The sequence below is a fragment of the Monodon monoceros genome, unplaced genomic scaffold (assembly GCF_005190385.1).
Source record: "Monodon monoceros isolate NGI ecotype Baffin Bay Population unplaced genomic scaffold, NGI_Narwhal_1 Super_Scaffold_6, whole genome shotgun sequence".
Taxonomy (NCBI): Eukaryota; Metazoa; Chordata; class Mammalia; order Artiodactyla; family Monodontidae; genus Monodon; species Monodon monoceros.
The window spans coordinates 7,590,477-7,610,792 of record NW_021703783.1 but is presented as its reverse complement, the minus strand read 5'-3'; the positions used below and the strand labels follow the sequence as shown (position 1 = coordinate 7,610,792).

The following is a 20,316-nucleotide window of genomic DNA, read 5'->3' as shown; positions in this document are numbered from 1 at the left end:
CTAAAAGTTAAAATTATTCCACATGTAGGCAGAAAACTAACTGAAGAGCAAGAAAATACTGCATGGATAGTAGTTTTCTTCCATATCATGCACGTGTTCAAAAATCTATTGCCTTGATTGATAAGGCTGAACACATTGCTCTTATCTTTTATTCACTGGGGAAACCCACCAAACTCTGGAGAGGGGAAGGAAATCATCAATCTCAATTTATCTCACTTACAGGAAGTTTGCAAAAATACGGAACTCCTTCAGCAGACTACTACTTGTGACTTTTCTCTCTTTTTAATATATGCAATGGCTGGAGATATAGTCTATGCTGATATCAAACATTCATCTTCAGAACATTTGTCTTCACGTCGGAGATCTGGTAAGTTGGATTTAGATCTCTTATTAAAATTAAAGTTTTGTTTTTAATCTCCCTTATTTTTGTCCTGTGTCTGTATTTGTCTTACCGGAATTAGGAGACTGGATTCAAAGCAAAAGTTACTGAATACAAGAATAAGAGTGAATGTTTTTAATGACACCAAGTGTTATAAAGTTAATTGTAACTTTAGTCTTAATATGTAGAACTTTGCTTTTGGTTTTCATAGACCCTCTATTCCTTATATTTCTTGTGGTGAACATTTATTATACTCTCATGGTGACATCAATACTCATAACCCCTTTCTGCTCTACAGCTTTACTCATCGCCAATCAAATCTGCCCTTTTAAAATAATATGATCAACTCATTTACACTGAGAAAAATATCCCTGGCCATTATTCACATTGTTATTTAGCCTTTTGGAATTTGCATATTGGTAGGATAAAAATGTTAAGCTAAACTAAAGAGGCATAAGATGTTGCTATTTCATTTCCTGAAGTTTAGAATTAACGACTATCTGAGTAATAGAATATGTTTGGAACATGAATAGATAGGCACACAGCTAAAGATAAGATTGTAACCTTAAACACAAACCACCTCAGAAATAATAGATTTTCAAATCCAGTGTATTTATACATGAAGCCTTAGGGAAATGTCCATGTTGCATTTATATTCTCTTCTCTAGGATAAGAATTTTTATATTGTAAAGTTTATAAAAATGTTTAAATAACTTAAAGTCTCCTCATGGTGCTTTGTCCTTGTGGACTGGATCTGATGTTTTGCTTTTCTATTATTTCCCAAGAATGTATTTTTTCTTCTATATTTATGCGTTTGCATTTTTCAGGTGGATCTGGTGAGTTGCATTCTCCAGTTGCAAGAGCCTGTTATTTTCTGTGTTTAAATATTATCTCTCTTAACTTGTGGAATAGAGGCTTTTCTGCTTTATTTTCTCAATAGACTGGGAGCTTTCATTTTATATGAGTTAACGGAACTTCGTTTGAAAAATAACATGGACTAGAACCTTACTCTTATTCCCCCCATTCCCCCCAAATCTCATATAATTGGTCTATTTTTCTAGAGGTTATTTTAACTCAGTTCAAGCAACAAAACCAGTATTTTTGATTCTACATTCCAGGCTTTAATTTCTTCTGTTTGGAAAGAACATTACTCTTTTCCTGGTTTAAAGATTTTGGGACAACATCTTTAATGCTGTCCAGTCCAATATTCTAATCTTAAAAATGAAGAAATATGAATATATAAAAATTAAATTATCTACCTGCAGTCATGCTTATGACCAGAAGTCAAATATCATATTACTCTTTCACTGCATGTCTCTGTTGTGGATAAACGCAACTTCTGTTCTCATGTGTCATATCATTGAAGAGGGAAAGAACTATTTGATACATTGGATTGTAATGTCCTACAGAGTCCTACACAATTATCCCTGGCCTTTCTCTTCTAACTCGGTAAATTTCACTTATTTTGCTCTGGTTGTTGGCTTTCTCTTGCTCTTTAAAATTACCATATTCTTTTCCATTTCAGAGCCTCATATGTGTTGAAACCCTCTCCCTAATCTCTTAATCTTTGTATACCCAGCACCTCACACAGTACTAAGTACATAGCAGGCAATCGATAGATACTTGGTAGGCGGATGAATAAATGGATGACTAAATAAATGGATTTCATTTATACTAAACACTTTAAATGTTGTAGGTTCGTCAGTTCTCCAAGATATAAAACAAAGAGGGCTATCACCATGACACTGAGTGAAATCTCAGTAACAAAGTATCATTCCACTGAGAATATCCCAGGCTAAGATTCAGAAATTCATGCCTTTATAACCTTTACTTCAGGGGCCTAAAAGAATGACCTAGTACCCCTTATATTAGTCCTTTCATGAACTCTGATGCTTTATTCTCCAGCTTTTTAAGTCTGTAACCCCAGTTCTTCACCCTAGAAATGTGTGTTGGGATATTATCACATTCTTCTGGTGATGGCCTTGACTGGTATACTTTGCATTGTTTTGCCTAATAAAAGAAAATACATGGATTTCTTTTAGTGCTTTGAGAATTAATAAATTCTCACTAAAGATGTTTTACTTAATAACAGTAATAATGTGGACAAAACACTCTATAATAGGATTCCACTAAATAAACACTCAGGTTAATGTCTCGACACTTGGTTTTGTAATTGGTTACATTTCAACATCAGTTATAGTAGTGAACTCTCAGTATATTGTGTGTGTGTATCACATACCTAGTGGAATTGATATACTATATTGTATGTGTGTGTATATATCACATACCTAGTGGAATTGATATACTGTAACTATTTGGGATAACAGCCTATTGGTTTTAACTATCAACCCAAAGCTGAAAATGCCAGTTTCTTTTTATGATTTATTTATCTTTCAAGTACAAGAGATAGAGTAGATAGTGAACACCGTACTAATTTTGGTAGTCAAGACACCCAAGGTACAGTCTCAGCTCTGCTATCAAGTAACTGTGTGACTGTGGACTTGAAATCCCCATTTTTAACATGCGAATGATGGACAAGATTATCCCTAAAATTACTTTTATTTTAAAATGTATGATTTTATGCAATTACAATTACATGTCCCAGGAAATAGGTGTATTGTATAAAGGAGGAGGCATGAAAGAACGGATCAATCCAAATAAGTGAGTGTTGTCAGCAAGCTTATTAGAGACTGGAGAATTTCACAGTCTTATATAAAAACTTAGGGATACAGAGAGTAAATCATAGTTAAGATTAATACTGAGGAATATGTATGGTAAATCAACAAGGAAAAATTTACATCTATTCACAGTTTTCTAGATCCCCCTTTTCACAAACCAGGGGACCAAATATGCTGTGTGTGTGTGTGTGTGTGTGTGTGTGTGTGTGTAAAAGGAAGCTGGATCTACATATCTCAAAGGAAAGTAACTCAAGAGCATAACTGACAAAGTTTATTCAGCCCTTCCCTACCTCTTACTACCTAAGGAATTATTTACTGGGCTTATTAGTGAAATCTATCCAATTTTATAGATTCTCACCACCATGGAATTTTCCTGAAAGTTGAATGTGCAATGATTATCATCCTTCTTGTAATAGTAATTGTGCTGAGCATTTTTGGTAAGTAATTATCAATACCATTTATTTATCCCAAAGTATTTTAGCACCACCTATTGTAATTGTGTTTGCTGTTCAAGTGGTTCCTATACATTATAACTTCACAAAAAGCATGAAATTTGATACACAATTAAAATTAGAGATTTTCCATAGAACTTCAGATTGTGATATAATACATATTATGGATTCATTTCATTGATAAAGAGATTAGATTTATATTTTATGACCAAAATCATAAAGTGCATTTTATGCACAATGCATTTCCCAATGCAGTTGACTGTGAGTTATATACCATCTTCTCTGAAGCTGCGGTCAGTGAAAGCAAATTAAATAATGAAGCATATTTCTGTTTAAGCTTATCCATATTAGTTACTCCTGGACATCATCATCAATCTTGTATTCATGGATGGGAAATTTGTCTAAAATCAATCAATTCAATCAAGTATTTTAAAATTATACTCATATACTGTGGATATAGCTAAACATAGCCCAATTTCATGTGACAATTATTTAAATATTTTATTGAATAAATGCTTGGAGAAAAACTCCCAGATGATATATATATTCTAAGGAATTCAGATTTCCAGATTAAACCAAACTCTAGAACAGACAAAGGCCGTGTCTGCCTATGTTGCCCTTGTGAATGATATTAGAAATTATGAATGTCATTAGTAATTCGAGGTCAGTAGGCAGAGTCATAGAATTCAGAACTGAATGGGGCTCTAGAAATCAGCAAGGTCAAACCCCCAGTTGAGTGAACAATCCAAAGGCCAGAGTGATAAGTGGTTTGACTAGTTTAATGTAACTAGTCAATGGCTGAATTGGGGCTTTAACATTGAGGGGAGGAAGCAAAAATACTTAGCATTAAACATCTCTGCTAGGACTTCCCTGGTGGTCCAGTGGTTAAGACTCCACGCTTCCACTGCAGAGGGCATGGGTTCAATCCCTGGTCAGGGAACTAAGATCCCACCATGCCAGGCAGCGGGGCCAAAACAAAAAACAAGAAACCATCTCTGCTATGTTTCCTTCTGTTATAAGATAATAGATTTGTTATCAAAACAGGTTTTTGTTAGTAAAACAGATTTGTTTGTTACTACAATCGATTTTAAAGATTTAATTGCCTAGTACGCACTATTGTGACATTATAAATTACCAAAACTAATTTCAGTTCAGTGGCCACCAGAAAGACAGCTGTCTTCTTCATGGTCGAAAAATACTCTGGGCTCACCCTACCCTTCTATGTGTGCGATTTACATGCACAATCTCAAAAGGAACAGAATCATGAACTGAAGTCAAAACACATAAAACCCTTTCCATGAATCAAGTGATACCTGATACAGTTAATAAGAACTCACAAAATACAAGCTATCCAGATGAGGCTTATATCCAGAGCTGGTTATTTTGTGTTTATTAAAATAAATATGAAAACTCCGAAAAAAAAAAAGTGAGCATCTTTCTGGTCCCAGGTCATATTTTTCCAATTCCCCTAAAGTTAGCATTAATAAGATTAACAAGAATGCTTGCAAAGGAACGTCCAAATCTTGGAAAAAGTAATGTTGTTTTTCCCTCTAAATTTTTAATCATTTAAATTACTATGGAATTTCCACATTAATGAACTTCAGAGTCTCTAGAACCCAATGAATTTCTGCTTTGTATTTAATACAGAAAATATGTTTCTTCTTTTATTAGTTATCCGGTTCAAATCTGCAAGACATACTAAAGTAAATAATGAATCAAAAGAGAAATACTGTACTGGGCAAAATAAATCTGAAACAAGCACCTCAATAGGTAATGTTATTTTATATTGCCTAATTCCTGAGTAAACAAGTATGGACAGTAGTGTGGATTTTACTTGGGTATATCTGAATAAAGAGGAGATTCCTCTACCCCTACAGAGGGATGGTTTAGATCATTGTTTTTCAGGGACCTATTACAGTCCTTGACAAAAATATTTAAAGATCCAAGACAAATGAGAAAAATAAGCTTATATAATGAGTTGCAAATGAATTTAGAGGTATTATATTGCAATAATTGCATTTTCTTTTTTTAACTTCTTTTGGGACATGTGCAGGCACAGAATGTAATCAAAATATTTTCATTCTTAAAATTCATGATCATATCAGGTAGCTTTTTGTCAATTTTTAATGTCATTACATGTAAAAAACTGTAAATGGTAACCTTTATCTTGCTTTCTCATCTGAATGTATTTACCTACTTTTTAAAGTCGAGAAGACACTCAGTCATTTGTCCTTTCTGTTTTCTTTTTCTTTCCAGCTGTTTTCTTTATTATTTTTAATCCGTTATTTTAATTCTATATTGAAAAACGATATGCCTTTCTTTTTTTGAACATGCATATATAATTCTATTAGAAAGACTCACCAGTCCATGTTATAGGATACATTCAAATTCTAGGAATTCATTAAAACTTTAAAATAGATTTTGATGTTCCCAAGCCCCCTTGACCACATTCTAAAAACTTTAAATTTTTTTAACTAGTGAGACTATGAGGGCAAATTCTGTGGGACATTATCCCCAGAACAAAAGCGTATTACTGTACTCCTATATCCTTGATACAGGTGGTAACAGTGGTATTTAATAAAGCCTCTAGCTTTAAATTCTGTCTAACTTGTTTTCTAATCCTCCTATTGTTACAGATAATCCTATCTATAACAGGCCCTAGAATCCTAGTTTCAATCCAGCAGGAAAGGATACCAACTCTAAATTTGTTTCATCTTAATAAAATAATATTTTGTTGATTTGAGTCCTCTCCCTCTTTTTCTTGATGAGTCTGGCTAATGGTTTCTCAATTTTGTTTATCTTCTCAAAGAACCAGCTTTTAGTTTTACTGATCTTCACTATTGTTTTCTTTGTTTCTATTTCATTTATTTCTGCTCTGATCTTTATGATTTCTTTCATTCTACTAACTTTGGTTTTGTTTGTTCTTCTTTCTCTAGTTCCTTTAGGTGTAAGTTTAGATTGTTTATTTGAGATTTTTCTTCTTTCTTGAGGTAGGCTTGTATTGACCTATGGTCAACTAATCTATGACAAAGGAGGCAAGGATATACAATGGAGAAAAGACAGTCTCTTCAATAAGAAGTGCTGGGAAAACTGGACAGCTACAGGTAAAAGAATGAAATTAGAACACTCCCTAACCCCATACACAAAAATAAGCTCAAAATGGATTAGAGACATAAATGTAAGACCGGACACTATAAAACTCTTAGAGGAAAACATATGAAGAACACTCTTTGACATAAATCACAGCAAGATCTTTTTTGATCCACCTCCTAGAGTAATGGAAATAAAAACAAAAATAAACAAATGGGATCTAATGAAACTTCAAAGCTTTCGCAAAGCAAACTACAAACAAGACGAAAAGACAACCCTCAGACTGGGAGAAAATATTTGCAAATGAATCAAAGGACAAAGGATCAATCTCCAAAATATATAAACAGCTCATGCTGCTCAATATTAAAAAACAAACAACCCAATCCAAAAATGGGCAGAAGATCTAAATAGACATTTCTCCAAAGAAGACATACAGATGGCCAAGAGGCACGTGAAAAGCTGCTCAACATCACCAATTATTAGAGAAATGCAAATCAAAACTACAATGAGATATCATCTCACACCAGTTAGAATGGGCATCATCAGAAAATCTACAAACAACAAATGCTGGAGAGGGTGTGGAGAAAAGGGAACCCTCTTGCACTGTTGGTGGGAATGTAAATTGATACAGCCACTATGAAGAACAGTATGGAGGTTCCTTAAAAAACAAAAAATAGAATTACCATATGACCCAGCAATCCCACTACTGGGCATATACCCAGAGAAAACCATAATTCAAAAAGACACATGCACCCCAATGTTCATTGCAGCACTATGTACAATAGCCAGGTCATGGAAGCAACCTAAATGCCCATCGACAGAGGAATGGATAAAGAAGACATGGTACATATATATAATGGAATATTACTCAGCCATAAAAAGGAACGAAATTGGGTCATTTGTAGAGACTTGGATGGATCTAGAGACTGTCATACAGAGTGAAGTAAGTCAGAAAGAGAAAAACAAATATCCTATATCAATGCACATATGTGGAACCTAGAAAAATGGTACAGATGAACCAGTTTGCAGGGCAGAAATAGACACAGAGATGTAGTTAACAAACGTATGGACATCAAGGGGGGAAAGTGGCCAGGGGGGTGGTGGTGGGATAAATTGGGAGATTGGGATTGACCTATATACACTAATATGTATAAAGTGGTTAACTAATAAGAACCTGCTATATAAAAAAATAAATAAAATAAAATTTAAAAAATAAATAAAATAATAGAATAGACTTAAAATATGTAAAGTAAAACTTAATAGAACTAGTCAGCCATCATTCCTAATTCTTTGTCTACCTTCTCTGTATTTTATTTCTAGGACTTAAATTAGATGTTCGATAGGCCTTTGCTTTCTATCTTCCATTTCACTTAACCTCTCATTTTTGTCTTCATGATCATCAATTTGTGCTGAATTCTTGGCAATGTTTTCAGATATACCTTGTGGTTCACAAGTTCTCTCTGTTCCTGTTTCTAAGCTGTAGGCTCATTCACTGAGTCTAATTTCAATGATTATAGTTTTCAAACCTAAGGACTTAGTTTCAAACCCTCCAGTTAGCTTGTGATAGTCTCCTGTTATCTGATCATTTTGTAATTTATTCTTTTATTTCTTAAAATAATGTAAACATTATTTTTTATGATACATATAATTATTTAAATATCGAAAGTCCTCAGCGACCAAATCTCTTGTTTGTATTTCCTGCTAAAAAAATGTTGGCTTGTTTTTTAAAGTATTTGATTTTTTAAAATTTGAGTGATCCTGATACACTTCTCCAAAAAGTGTTGATTTTTCTTGGTATGGTTTGATTCATTTAAATTTCTATTTTGGGGGCAGCAGTTTAAATCTCAAGTCAGTTTTATTTTCTTTTTTCTTTTCTTTTCTTTTTTTTTTTTAATTTTTAGCTGTAATGTAGCTTCCACATTCATCAGCCAGGGACTTAGAAAATTTTTATACACAGCAGTTGATGCACACCTTTTGTTTATTTCTTTTATGGAATTTACTCTTTATTTTCAACATCTGTAGTTGCCCCCAATTCTGTTCTTTGGTTATTCAGACTAGAGAGACTTCAAATTGTCTACCAAAATCTTGCTCATTCTACATGGCACCAACATTGGTCTGTCTTAGGCTAAAAGTTGTAAAAACAGGAAATTTCTAAATTGTCATACCTTATTTCAAGTGTCAGCTACTCTCCAAAATCTGCCTGCTTTTTTTACCCTTCAATGGCTTCAAGCCATTGTGTGTATGTATATGTGTGTTTTTAAAGAATATTTATTTCAGGGGACAATAAATTATTGATATGTGTAGGATACCTATGTGTCATCATCTAAATCTACTGGCAAATATTATAAATTAGATCTATTTGTTACCAGCACATTTTTGGATGCCAAGATCCATTTGTACATGGGTAGATCATGAGTTTGGGGGGACAGCTATTACACAATTTTTTCCCAAGAAAAATTCTTCCAGTGTGATATATAATTCTCAAAAGGTCTGGTTCATTGGCAGACCACTAATTAAATTCTCTAATTTCTACTTTTCCTCCAAATTTTTATCTCCCTGAGGCTTGGATAGCCATTGCTTTATCCTAGTGTCTGTGCATTGCTTAGCTGATAGAAAGCATAATATATTTTTAAGAGAATTAAACTAAGTGGAGAAAGAAAAAAGAAACAAGAAAGAGAGAAAGAAACAATATACACATATTGCAATTCTGTTAATCTTTATTTTTTTTCAAAATCCACCTGGAGTAAAGCACTTACTTTTGTCAAAGAAAGCTTAGGCCATAATTTAACACATTTTGAGAATCTTTAATTAGTATACACACAGTATTAGGGATACAGTCGAAAGTTCCTTTTAATTACTTATCCTTTTTCCTTCCAGGTTGTTTCAACTCTTCTACTGCTAGTAAATCATGCCCCTCTGAAGACTGGAAGCTACATGGGGGGAAATGCTACTGGGTTGCTAAAAGTGAGAAATCTTGGTATGAAAGTAAAAATGACTGTGTCATGAAAAATTCACATCTCATGGTGATCCAAGACTTCATTGATATGGTGAGATATAAAATTTGGAGATTATAGCGACCTTCACAACTGCAATACCTTCTTTGTGTTACAAATTTGAAAATTTCTGTGAAATAAATTTTTTAAACCTCATTGCTATTAACTACACAATTATTGGTTGAATGAATCATTGAACTATATTATTATCTCAGGCTTTTTTTTGACTAGGTATAAGAGGAATTCATTTGGTATTATATACCTAAGTTCTTCTCTACAAGGGACCCCACTGCTTACCAGATTTCATTTTAAATGTATGACATAAAATATCTATCTCATCTCCTATGTTTAACCCATTGCTCACAAAGGTTGTAATCAGATTGCATGGCAGCTGAAATTAAAGATGATGTTGGGGGAAAGGAAATACAGCATAGTCCTTCTCATTAGGTTTTGCTCTTTGTTGAAGAAAACAAGTATTTTTCTAGCTCCGGCTTAATTTAGATTGAAATTTTGCTACAAGAAGGTTGGACACTAAACCTTCTAAATAAGGCCAGTATTGATTTTATTTTTATAAATTTATTTTTTATTTTCTGGCTGCGTCGGGTCTTCGTTGCCGCGCGTGGGCTTTCTCTAGTTGTGGCGAGCAGGGGCTGCTCTTCCTTGCGACGCACGGGCCTCTCATTGCGGTGGCTTCTCTTGCTGCGGAGCATGGGCTCTAGCCCTTAAAGCCCATTATAGTGATCAATTATACACGTGAATGCAACAAGGCAAACACTGATAGAACTGAAAGGGGAAATGGATAAATCCCCAATTATAGTTGGCGATGTCAACACTCTTCTCTGAGTAACTGACAAAACAAGTAGATAATAAATAAATGAATAAATGAATCTGAACAACACTATCAACCAATTACACCTAACGGATTTTACAGAATACTATCCAACAACAGCAGAATACACATTTTTTTCCAAGGAACTTTCATGAAGACAGATCATATTTTGGGACCTAAAAATTTACAAATACAGATATCACACAGGGTATGTCTCAGACCATAACAAAATTAAAGTGCAAATTAGAAACAGAAAGATGTTTGGAAATATCCCACACATTTGAAAGTTAAACATCACACTTCTAAATAATGTATGGGTCAAAGAGGAAGCATCAGGGCAAATTTTTTTAAAGCATATTTTGAGTTGAATGAAAATAACAATATAATGTCAAAATTCATGGGTTTCAATTTAAGCAGTTTAGAGGGAAATTTATAGCATGAAATGCTTATATTTGAAAAGAAGATAATGTAGAATCATTACTCTAAGCTTCTACTTAAAAAAAAAACCTATGAAAAGAGCAAACTAACCCAAAGAAAGCAAGCGAATGGAAGACTTACACTACTCAATTTCAAGTCTTACTATAAACCTAAATTAATAAATATGGTATAGTATTGGCAAAGAAGAGAGTTATAGATCAACAAAACTGAACAGAGAGGCCAGAAATAGACTCACACAAATATAGTCAACTGATTTCTTTTGACCGTAGTGCAAAGATAATTCAGTGGAGAAACACCATTCTCTCTTTTATATGCCTAATGACTATTTTCCAACAAACAGCTTTGTCATTCAGCATATGAGTTAAGCTGCATGTGACAGAGTTCCAGAATTGCTGTAGCTGAAACAAATGGATGTTTGCTTTATTCATTGAATCTAAGACACTTTCAATGATAAGATGTATCATTAGTACCCTTAAAAGAAATAGTGCAATTAAAAAGCAAAAACTAAGCTGCCAATTAAACTACCATAAGCCATTAGACTGTTCAATGTTTCCAAAGTCAAAGTGTTAAAATAGGGGAAAGATCTATCTTAGAATGTATGTAATAAGTTATGTCACTCACATTGTAGTCTAAACTGCTATGAGATTTCTGCTCCCATCAGTAGGGTGCTGTGTCTACTTGTTTCTGATTGGTTCACCACTAGAACCAATCACAGTTCAGAGTCTAGCCATCAGGGGAGAAGAAAATGATGAATAGAAGGATATGAACTTACACTTTAAATGCTGAATTAGAATTTCAGTATTTTTTGATTCTATCCCATTAGTCAGAAATTAGGTCAGTCACATTGTCACACTTAGCCAAAAGGGAGGCTGGGAAATGTCACCTTTATTATGGCTGGCCATATACTTTGGCTCAGGGGTTATGTCACTGTACAAAAAGAGATATTAAAAACCTATGGGGCTTCCCTGGTGGCACAGTGGTTGAGAGTCCGCCTGCCGATGCAGGGGACACAGGTTCGTGCCCCGGTCCGGGAAGATCCCACATGCTGCGGAGCGGCTGGGCCCGTGAGCCATGGCCGCTGAGCCTGCGCGTCCGGAGCCTGTGCTCCGCAACGGGAGAGGCCACAACCGTGAGAGGCCCGTGTACCGCAAAAAACAAAAAACAAAACAAAACAAAAAAACCTATGAACAGGGCCTTCCCTGGCAGTCCAGTGGTTAAGACTTTGCCTTCCAATGCAGGGGGTGTGGGTTCAATCCCTGGTCGGGAGCTAAGATCCTACATGCCTCCTGGCCAAAAAACCAAAGCACGAAACAGAAGCAATATTGTAACAAATTCAATAAAGACTTTAAAATGGTCCACACCAAAAAAATCTTTTAAAAAACCAAAAACAAACAAAAAAACCTATGAACAGTATGTGTCCCATCAGCTCAGCGATTGCTTTCTTTCTGTAACTTTCCCTGTGTATTCTCTTGCTTCTAGATATTATTTCATACTTGTATTTAGTAGTAATCATTAACATTTATGCAAGGAGCATTTATTATGTGCCAGGAAGTGTTTAATAATATTATTATTTATTAACAAATCAATAATAGCTCTTTGAGATAGTACTATTATAATCTGAATTTTAGTGATTGGAAAAATACAGAAGAAAAAAGATTGAATAACTGTGCAAAGATGTGTAGTAGTAAATAGTAGTGCTAGGACTCAAATCAGGGAGCTGGACTCCACATCTTTTATATCTACTAACATTGTACGTAATTGTTGTTTAGCAGTCATCCCATCGAGTTGCAGTAAAATTTCCCTCCACTGTGATCTATTTGAAAGCATGGAGCATGTCTAACCTGTTCATTCCCAGCTTCTAGTGCAGTGCCAAGCACATAGAAGGTGCACTTGCCCTATTTTTCTTGCATCTGTCAGAATCACTTTGTTTCATGTAACATTTCCTATTCTCTTTAGAGTTTCCTATGGCGGAACCTACAGGCTTCAGCCTCTTATTGGGTTGGTTTGAGGATCCCTCCTGGAGAGGAATTATGGACCTGGGTGGACAATAGCACTTTTGACCCCCAGCTGTAAGTTTTGTTGCATTTTTTGTGGTTTTAATCCCATATTGTATGTGACAAGATAGAGACGTTTGACATTGTTGGCCCTGAACTGATAGAACAGGTATAAATTCCCTGACTCTTACACTCTGATAAATATTTCTATAAAATGGTTCACACAGAAAGTTGAGAAAGAAATCTCCCATCAGCCACTCAGAAGATTTATGTGAGAAACAGGATTTGCCCCACTGCCTGATTTTGTCTTTTTATCTAAAAGGTAAATTAGCAAAAGTATAAACTCTCTTATGAGTGCACATGTTTAGTTTATGAAACATAACTTCCTGCTTATTTCTTACAGTGATCAATTTTCAAATGATAAAAAAGTCAGAGGTAATATTTTAGCTATCTCTAACGAACTATTAACTTCTCTGGAGAGAGGTTTTGAGAAATAAAGCTAAAAGTGGGAAGAATTGGTTTACCCATCGTACTGTTGTGTATTTAGATTGCTTGAATGATTATGTTTTCACCAAAAAATTAAAAAATATTTCCTTTTAAGTCTCTTGACATACGCATATATTCATGGCTGACGGAAAGGTAACCATTTGCTTTCTTGCTATAGGTTTCCAAAGGAAAACAAAAGGCCACGGACCAGGGGTATGAAATGTGTCCTGGTGTCTTATACTGAGATAGCTGAAGAAAGCTGTGGGAAACATCATCAGTGGATTTGTCAACTGTAATCCACTCGGAAGAAAATTGGTCTCTATTTGTCTGACTGAGAGACACCACATGAAGCTTGAGCTCAGATCATAAGAAAGTTCAGAGGGTTGCATGTGTCCTCGAGGGCTGTGTGTGTGTGTGTGTGTGTGTGTGTGTCCATTTATGATTCATGTGGGTATAGTAATATTTCTCAGAAGTGTGGAAAGGGCAATAGAGAAAATGTCTTAGAAAATGAGTAGTTATGATGAATAGATTTTTACGTGTGAATGATCAATGTATTCAACCATCCGTCTTGTTTTGCCAGTATTTTTGGAACTTCAGTCTTTATCTTTTCTGCATCTTCCCTCTATGATATCCTTAGCTAATCACCTACATTCTCATGATTTCAACTACCGCATACAATGCAATGCCTATCAATGTTATATCTCTAGTCCAGTTCATTCCCTGATCACTAGACCTGTATACCGTCCTGCCTGTTTAACATAGCAAATCTACAATCTCAAAGGTACTCCGAACTCAACATATGAAAAGAATTCATTAAATTTCATCATAAAAGGAACCATCTTCCAGCACTCCATATCTCAATAAAGGACATGCCATACAAGACAATTATGCCATCTATAAACCAGCTATGGTCTTGTTATAACCCTCTCTTTCACACACAGCTCTAGGCTGCTATCCCCTTTCCATCTCATATCACCAAGTTTTACTTATTTTTTTTATTAAATCTCTCTCAAACTTGTCCTCCTCTCTCCATCACCCCTTTCATGATCTTAATACAAAGGTACTAAAATATTAAATAACTGCAATAACAACATCTTCCTGTTTTACTTTTCTTCCATTTCAATCATTCCCTGCCTTGAATTCTGTGATGTTTTAAAAAATATATACTGACAATGCAATCTTCCCTTTAAAAAATACCTCAATATCTTCCTTATAATAATACCAAATTCCATAACATGGCCTAGAAATCCCTATCAGGTTTAACCTTTCCTTACTTTGTCTCTTCCTACACCAAACACCCAAACTCTCAGGACCACAACTCCATTAAACTAATTTCTGGAACTCATGCTGTATTTCACCACATTGCCTTCACAGAAGTTGTTCTCTAGACCTGAAATTCTCCTTCTTCTCTTCTCCATCAGGTTACCTCCCAAATATTCTCTATATCTCTGCTCAGTTTTTAAGAGCTTTTCCTTGAGCTCCATGACAAGGTCAAATATTCTGACATTATATTCCCCTCCCCAGCACTTACCACATTTTAGGTCTTACCTATACAAGTCTTTTGAGTGAATATTTGATTAATGTCCTTTGCCCTCACTTGACTGTAAATCACATAAAGACCCAATATCTGTTTTTATATTTTTAGTGCCTTTTAAATTACCTACTACATAATAACTACTCAAAAAATATTTATTATATTAAGTTTTCTCTAAGAGATCACAGAAGTAAAACGCTGATACATGGCTAGGGAGATGGGGTGCAAAAGAAAAAGACTCAGCTGATGGAGGTCTAATTGTTAGGTCATTAAAAGTCAACTGAAGGGGGCTTCCCTGGTGGCACAGTGGTTGAGAGTCCGCCTGCCGATGCAGGGGACGCGGGTTCATGCCCCGGTCCGGGAAGATCCCACATGCCGCAGAGCAGCTGGGCCTGTGAGCCATGGCCGCTGAGCCTGCGTGTCCGGAGCCTGTGCTCCGAGGTGGGAGAGGCCACGGCAGTGAGAGGCCCGCGTACCGCCAAAAAAAAAAAGTCAACTGAAAACCCAGGTATTTGTCTGCTCTGTGACTGATATAGAAAGAGAATCCTATAAATACTGAAGAAGCTTATAAGAAGGGTTAAGTGCTTCAGAGACAAACATTTTTGTGATGTTTATGCTCACCTCTTTACCTTGATTATATCCTTACAAGTTTTCTTGTGTATTATCTCATAACACAAACCACCTTATATATGCTGAGTTGGACATTGTGTATAAACTGGTAAGCAAAGCATTTACATTGTGGCATGTTGGTACTACATCCCAACAACAAAAAAACATGTTTTATTTTATGGACACAGTAGTGTTCATAAAACAATTATGAAGGTCAACAAAGAACACATGAAAGATTAACAGAACCCAGTGGCCAAGAAGACTCAAGGCAGAGGTTATAAGACCATTGGTGTGGCACAAGGAAATTGATTTGTCCGTATGTGCCGACCAATGTCAGAGTGGTGCCTGGTGGCAGGGAAGCCCAATGATTGAGTAAAAGGAGCTCTTTGGGAGCAAGACCCAGAGTGAAGTTATGACAAAATGAGAAGAAGGGAGATAGTGAGGGAGAATAGATACAGCTGAGATAGGAACCAATAAGGACAGAAGGGCCCTATAGAGCACTCAGGAAAAGAGGGGACAGAAAGACCAGAACTAGAGAGTGCTCAGCAGGGGTGGTTAGTGACTTCGAAGTGTTTGCTGAGAGGGTGGACACCAGAGATAGAGAAGGCTAAAGACAGAGTTGTGGAGGCCAAAGAAGTTCCCCACACAGGTTCCTTACACAACAGCCCAGCTTCCACCATTGCTACAGCAGAGATCTTGCTGCAAGAGCTGCCAGCAGCCACCCTTAAGGTAGAGCTTGTTCCGGTGGCTGCAAGAGGCAGAAGATACAAGCTCCAGCCAGAAGCAGAACAGGAACTGGAGAACCCGGCCATCCTAGCAGGATTCATATTTCCCAATATCCGTGACTTCACCACATCCTTTTACTCTCGCCCTAGGGCTTTCTTCATGTTGCCTTCCCTGTGGTTTCTCCTACTCAATGTCAACCCAAGCTGTGCTGGGGCCCTGGACCTCCACATATCATGTGAGGAAAAAGGATACAGGAAAGAATGAAAGTAAATTCATCATTTTTTTAGAAAAGAAAGCCAGTCTTGGGTCAAGCTCTCCAAGCTTGGAAACCAAGAGAATCTATCACAAGTGTTCAAGATCACTTATGTTATCATCTTATGTGAGGCTGAGTAGAACTAGTCCTTGGGGAAAACCCTTAAGAGATTAGACTTTGGTATCTCCAACCTTTAGCATACAAGGTCAAATGGTCAATGCCAAAAGGGTGAGATGTGTGTGTGTGTGTATGTGTTGTATTATCATACACAAAGTGATTTTATATACATTATCCTATGTGAAACTCACAATAATTCTGTGTGTTTTTCTCAATTAGGAATCAAAGACATAAGAAAATTAAACCACTTGTCCAAACTCCAAGTCAACTTCTCCCTCTGATCACACCTGATATGGGAGGGTGACTGACTAATATTGGTAAAATACTCTCTTTCGGCAAGTATCCTGAACTCTTGTAATAAATCATGGCCATAGAATCTTCTGTGTTTAGATTTCATTCTGGAGCCCTAAACCATACTTACATGGTCCGAAAGCTCCTATCCATACTACGCCTGCCTTGTGTAATCTATCTCCAGAGAAGAATGATATCCTATTATTTTCTAAGAGTTTCTGTCTTGGTTGTCTCTCTGAGTTTACATAATCGATGTAGAAAATTGGGAAGACAGCAGGACCAATATAGAATTAATATCTGCTGGGGGCTGAGCCTAGACTTCCCTTACCTAATTGATGTCTTTCACAAATATTAGCAAAAACTGATACAGTAAGGGCAAAGGTGACATATAGAGAAAGAAATGCATATCATACTCCAAGTGTGATTTTTTCCCCCAAGACTCTTTTGTACTCTGCCCTTGATGGTCTCAACTCTCCCCCCATCTCCAACCATTCAGGTCCTCACTTTTCTTGTCCCGCTCTCTCAGGTATCCACCCTTCTCCTAACACTTTATTCTTCTCATTCATTTTAAGGAGAAATCCACCTCTGTCAAGTCCCTATACTAGTCTGACCCCACAAATCCACCATGTTTTGGAGAGCATCTGGGAACCCGCACTAACATAACCCAATTTCTTACAAGAGCAGTCAATGTTATATATAACAATGCATTTTGGTTAATTCCATTAAGAAGAGTTCTTTGATTGTTCTCATATACTTTATATTTTTTTTGACAAAAACTCCCTTTGACGTCTCAATACTCATTTTTAAGAAAGCAACTGCTGGGACTTCCCTGGTGGCGCAGTGGTTAAGAATCCGCCTGCCAATGCAGGGCACATGGGTTCGAGCCCTGGTCCAGGAAGATCCCACATGCCATGGAGCAGCTAAGCCCGTGTGCCACAGCTACTGAGACCGCGTGCCACAACTACTGAAGCCCGTGTGCCTAGAGCCCAAGTTCCACAACAAGAGAAGCCACCGCAATGAAAAGCCTGCGCACCGCAACCAAGAGTAGCCCCTGCTTGATGCAACTGGAGAAAGCCCGTGTGCAGCAAAGAAGACCCAATGCAGACAAAAAAAAAAAAAGAAAGCAACTGCTAGGAGATTTACACCCAAATATAAAAGTAATTATGTTGAATGTAAGTCAACAAATACTACAAGTAAAAAAGATTGTCAGGGTATATTTAAAAACAAGGAAAACAAAAGCTAGTCTCTCAAAAAATGGCTAAGACAAACAAAAAATTTAAAAGTATGTGAAAGATTTGAAAAAAATTAACAAATCTAACAGAACTGACCTATCAAGAGCAGTACATGAAACAATTGCAGTTTTCTTTTCAATTATACAAAGGAGGTTTATAAAATGGGCTTTCAGCTGGGCTATTAAAGAAAAGAAAAGAGCTCTATAAATTACAAAGGATTGAAATCATAAAATATATATCTTATCAATATCACTAAGCAATATTAAGAAAGGAAAAAATTGGGCTTCCCTGGTGGCACAGTGGTTGAGAGTCCGCCTGAACCTGCCCGATGCAGGGGACACGGGTTCGTGCCCCGGTCCGGGAAGATCCCACATGCCACGGAGCGGCTAGGCCCGTGAGCCATGGCCGCTGAGCCTGCGCGTCTGGAGCCTGTGCTCCGCAACGGGAGAGGCCACAACAGTGAGAGGCCCGCGTACCACAAAAAAAAAAAAAAAAAAGGAAAAAATAACAAAAATGTAATATGAAAAAATTTACTTGCTTGAAAATAGTCTGGATCATATTAAAAGATCACAATAATAATTACAAAATAATTTTAACTGAATGATAATGTATATCAAAACTTGGAGGTCAAATCTAAAGTTGTGCTTATAGGAAAATATATATCATATATATATGCTTATATATAAATATACATGCTTATAGGAAATGCATATGATCCAGCAATCCCACTACTGGGCATATACCCAGAGAAAACCATAATTCAAAAAAATACATGCACCCAAATGTTCATTGCAGCACTATTTTACAATAGCCATGTCATGGAAGCAACCTAAATGTCCATTGACAGACGAATGGATAAAGAAGATGTGGTACATATATACAATGGAATATTAGCCATAAAAAGGAACGAAATTGGGTCAGTTGTAGAGACGTGGATGGATCTAGAGACTGTCATACAGAGTGAAGAAAGTCAGAAAGAGAAAAACAAATATCGTATATTAACGCATGTATGTGGAACCTAGAAAAACGGTACAGATGAACCAGTTTGCAGGGCAGAAAATGAGACACAGAAGTAGAGAACAAACGTATGGACACTAAGGGGGGAAAGCGGCAGGGGGTGGGGGTGGGGGTGTGATGAATTGGGCAATTGGGATTGACATGTATACACTGATGTATAAAATGGATAACTAATAAGAACCTGCTGTATAAAAAAATAAATTAAATTAAATTTAAAAAATAAGAAATGCATATTCTGAAAATACTGAATATCAATGATCTGAACATTTGTACAAAAATATAAAAAGCAGCAAATTATATCCAAGATAAAGGAGAAAGAAATTACCAAATTAAGAGCAAAAATAATAAATTGAACATGAAATAGAGATATGAAATACAGTTGCATTTTTAAAAGCCAATTAAATTGTTAAAGCTACTTTTAGATTGATAAAGATAAAAAGATGGAAACACATATAAGCAATCTCAAAAATAAAAGGGTACATTTCAGCAGATTTTGTCCATGTTAAAAAGATAAAAGGATAATATAAACAATGTTATGACAATAAACTTGAAAATTTAGTTGGAACCTTTTCTAGAAAAATAAACACAACTTACAAAACTTCATACAAGAAGATACTTAAATTTTGTTTTCTTAACTATAATAAAATTGGATCTATAAATTATAACTTTCTACAAAATTCCAGGCCCTGGAAAACAAAAAAAAGTAAAGCAAATCTTCCACAATCTTTTTCAGAGATTATTTGAGAAGTAAAATATCCCCAATTGTTTTATACATCAAAAAAATTGTGACACTCAACCCAAAAGGATATAAATAAAGAAAAGAAATAAAGGTCAACCTCAGTCATAGATAAAAAAATCCCAACTAATTTATTAATACATAAAAAGATTACTATAAACAATCAAATTTGATTTATTCAAAGACCCTATGTCACCCTCTAGTGGCAGCCTGAAAGGATACATGGGGCCCCATGGCCAGGACCTCATGATTCATGGGGCCTGATTGCTATGAGGTATGGGTTTTATTTGTTCCCAATTGGTGGCCCTGTGTAAACAGCAGAAGGGATCCGTGAGCCACTCATTAGACAGGAGACATTCCTCTTGTGGTGAAGAAGGGTCACCAGAATTCTCAATGAAGAGAGTTGAATTAGCCAGGGTACCACCAGAGGAACAAAACTAGCAGGATAGATATAGATGATAG

General features: G+C 36.0%; 1 protein-coding gene across 3 annotated transcripts; it reads left to right on the top strand.

Moving 5' to 3' along the window:
- The first annotated feature begins 279 nt into the window (after window positions 1-279).
- On the top strand, window positions 280-18,403 carry CLECL1 (C-type lectin like 1). 3 transcript variants are annotated; one of them, XR_003791232.1, is made up of 7 exons: window positions 295-367; window positions 3,408-3,494; window positions 5,181-5,279; window positions 9,477-9,646; window positions 12,816-12,928; window positions 13,518-16,443; window positions 16,798-16,879. XR_003791232.1 is itself a non-coding variant. In XM_029206536.1 (7 exons), exons 1-7 carry the CDS (start codon window positions 295-297, stop codon window positions 16,857-16,859), a joined length of 639 nt encoding a protein of 212 aa, XP_029062369.1. In that variant the 3' UTR covers window positions 16,860-18,403. The 3 variants fall into 3 exon arrangements, 2 of the variants coding, with proteins under 2 accessions (XP_029062370.1, XP_029062369.1); XM_029206536.1 differs by having other exon boundaries at window positions 13,518-13,552; window positions 16,798-18,403; XM_029206537.1 differs by having other exon boundaries at window positions 280-367; window positions 13,518-18,403.
- The last annotated feature ends 1,913 nt before the right edge of the window (window positions 18,404-20,316 follow it).

Excerpts from the sequence above, each read along its gene's own strand:
- CLECL1 (XM_029206537.1), top strand. The coding sequence starts at position 295 with ATGGCTGGAGATATAGTCTATGCTGATATCAAACATTCATCTTCAGAA. Across the intron at positions 3,495-5,180 it reads AATTGTGCTGAGCATTTTTG|TTATCCGGTTCAAATCTGCA; the intron begins GTAAGTAATTAT and ends TTCTTTTATTAG. Across the intron at positions 12,929-13,517 it reads AGCACTTTTGACCCCCAGCT|GTTTCCAAAGGAAAACAAAA; the intron begins GTAAGTTTTGTT and ends TTCTTGCTATAG.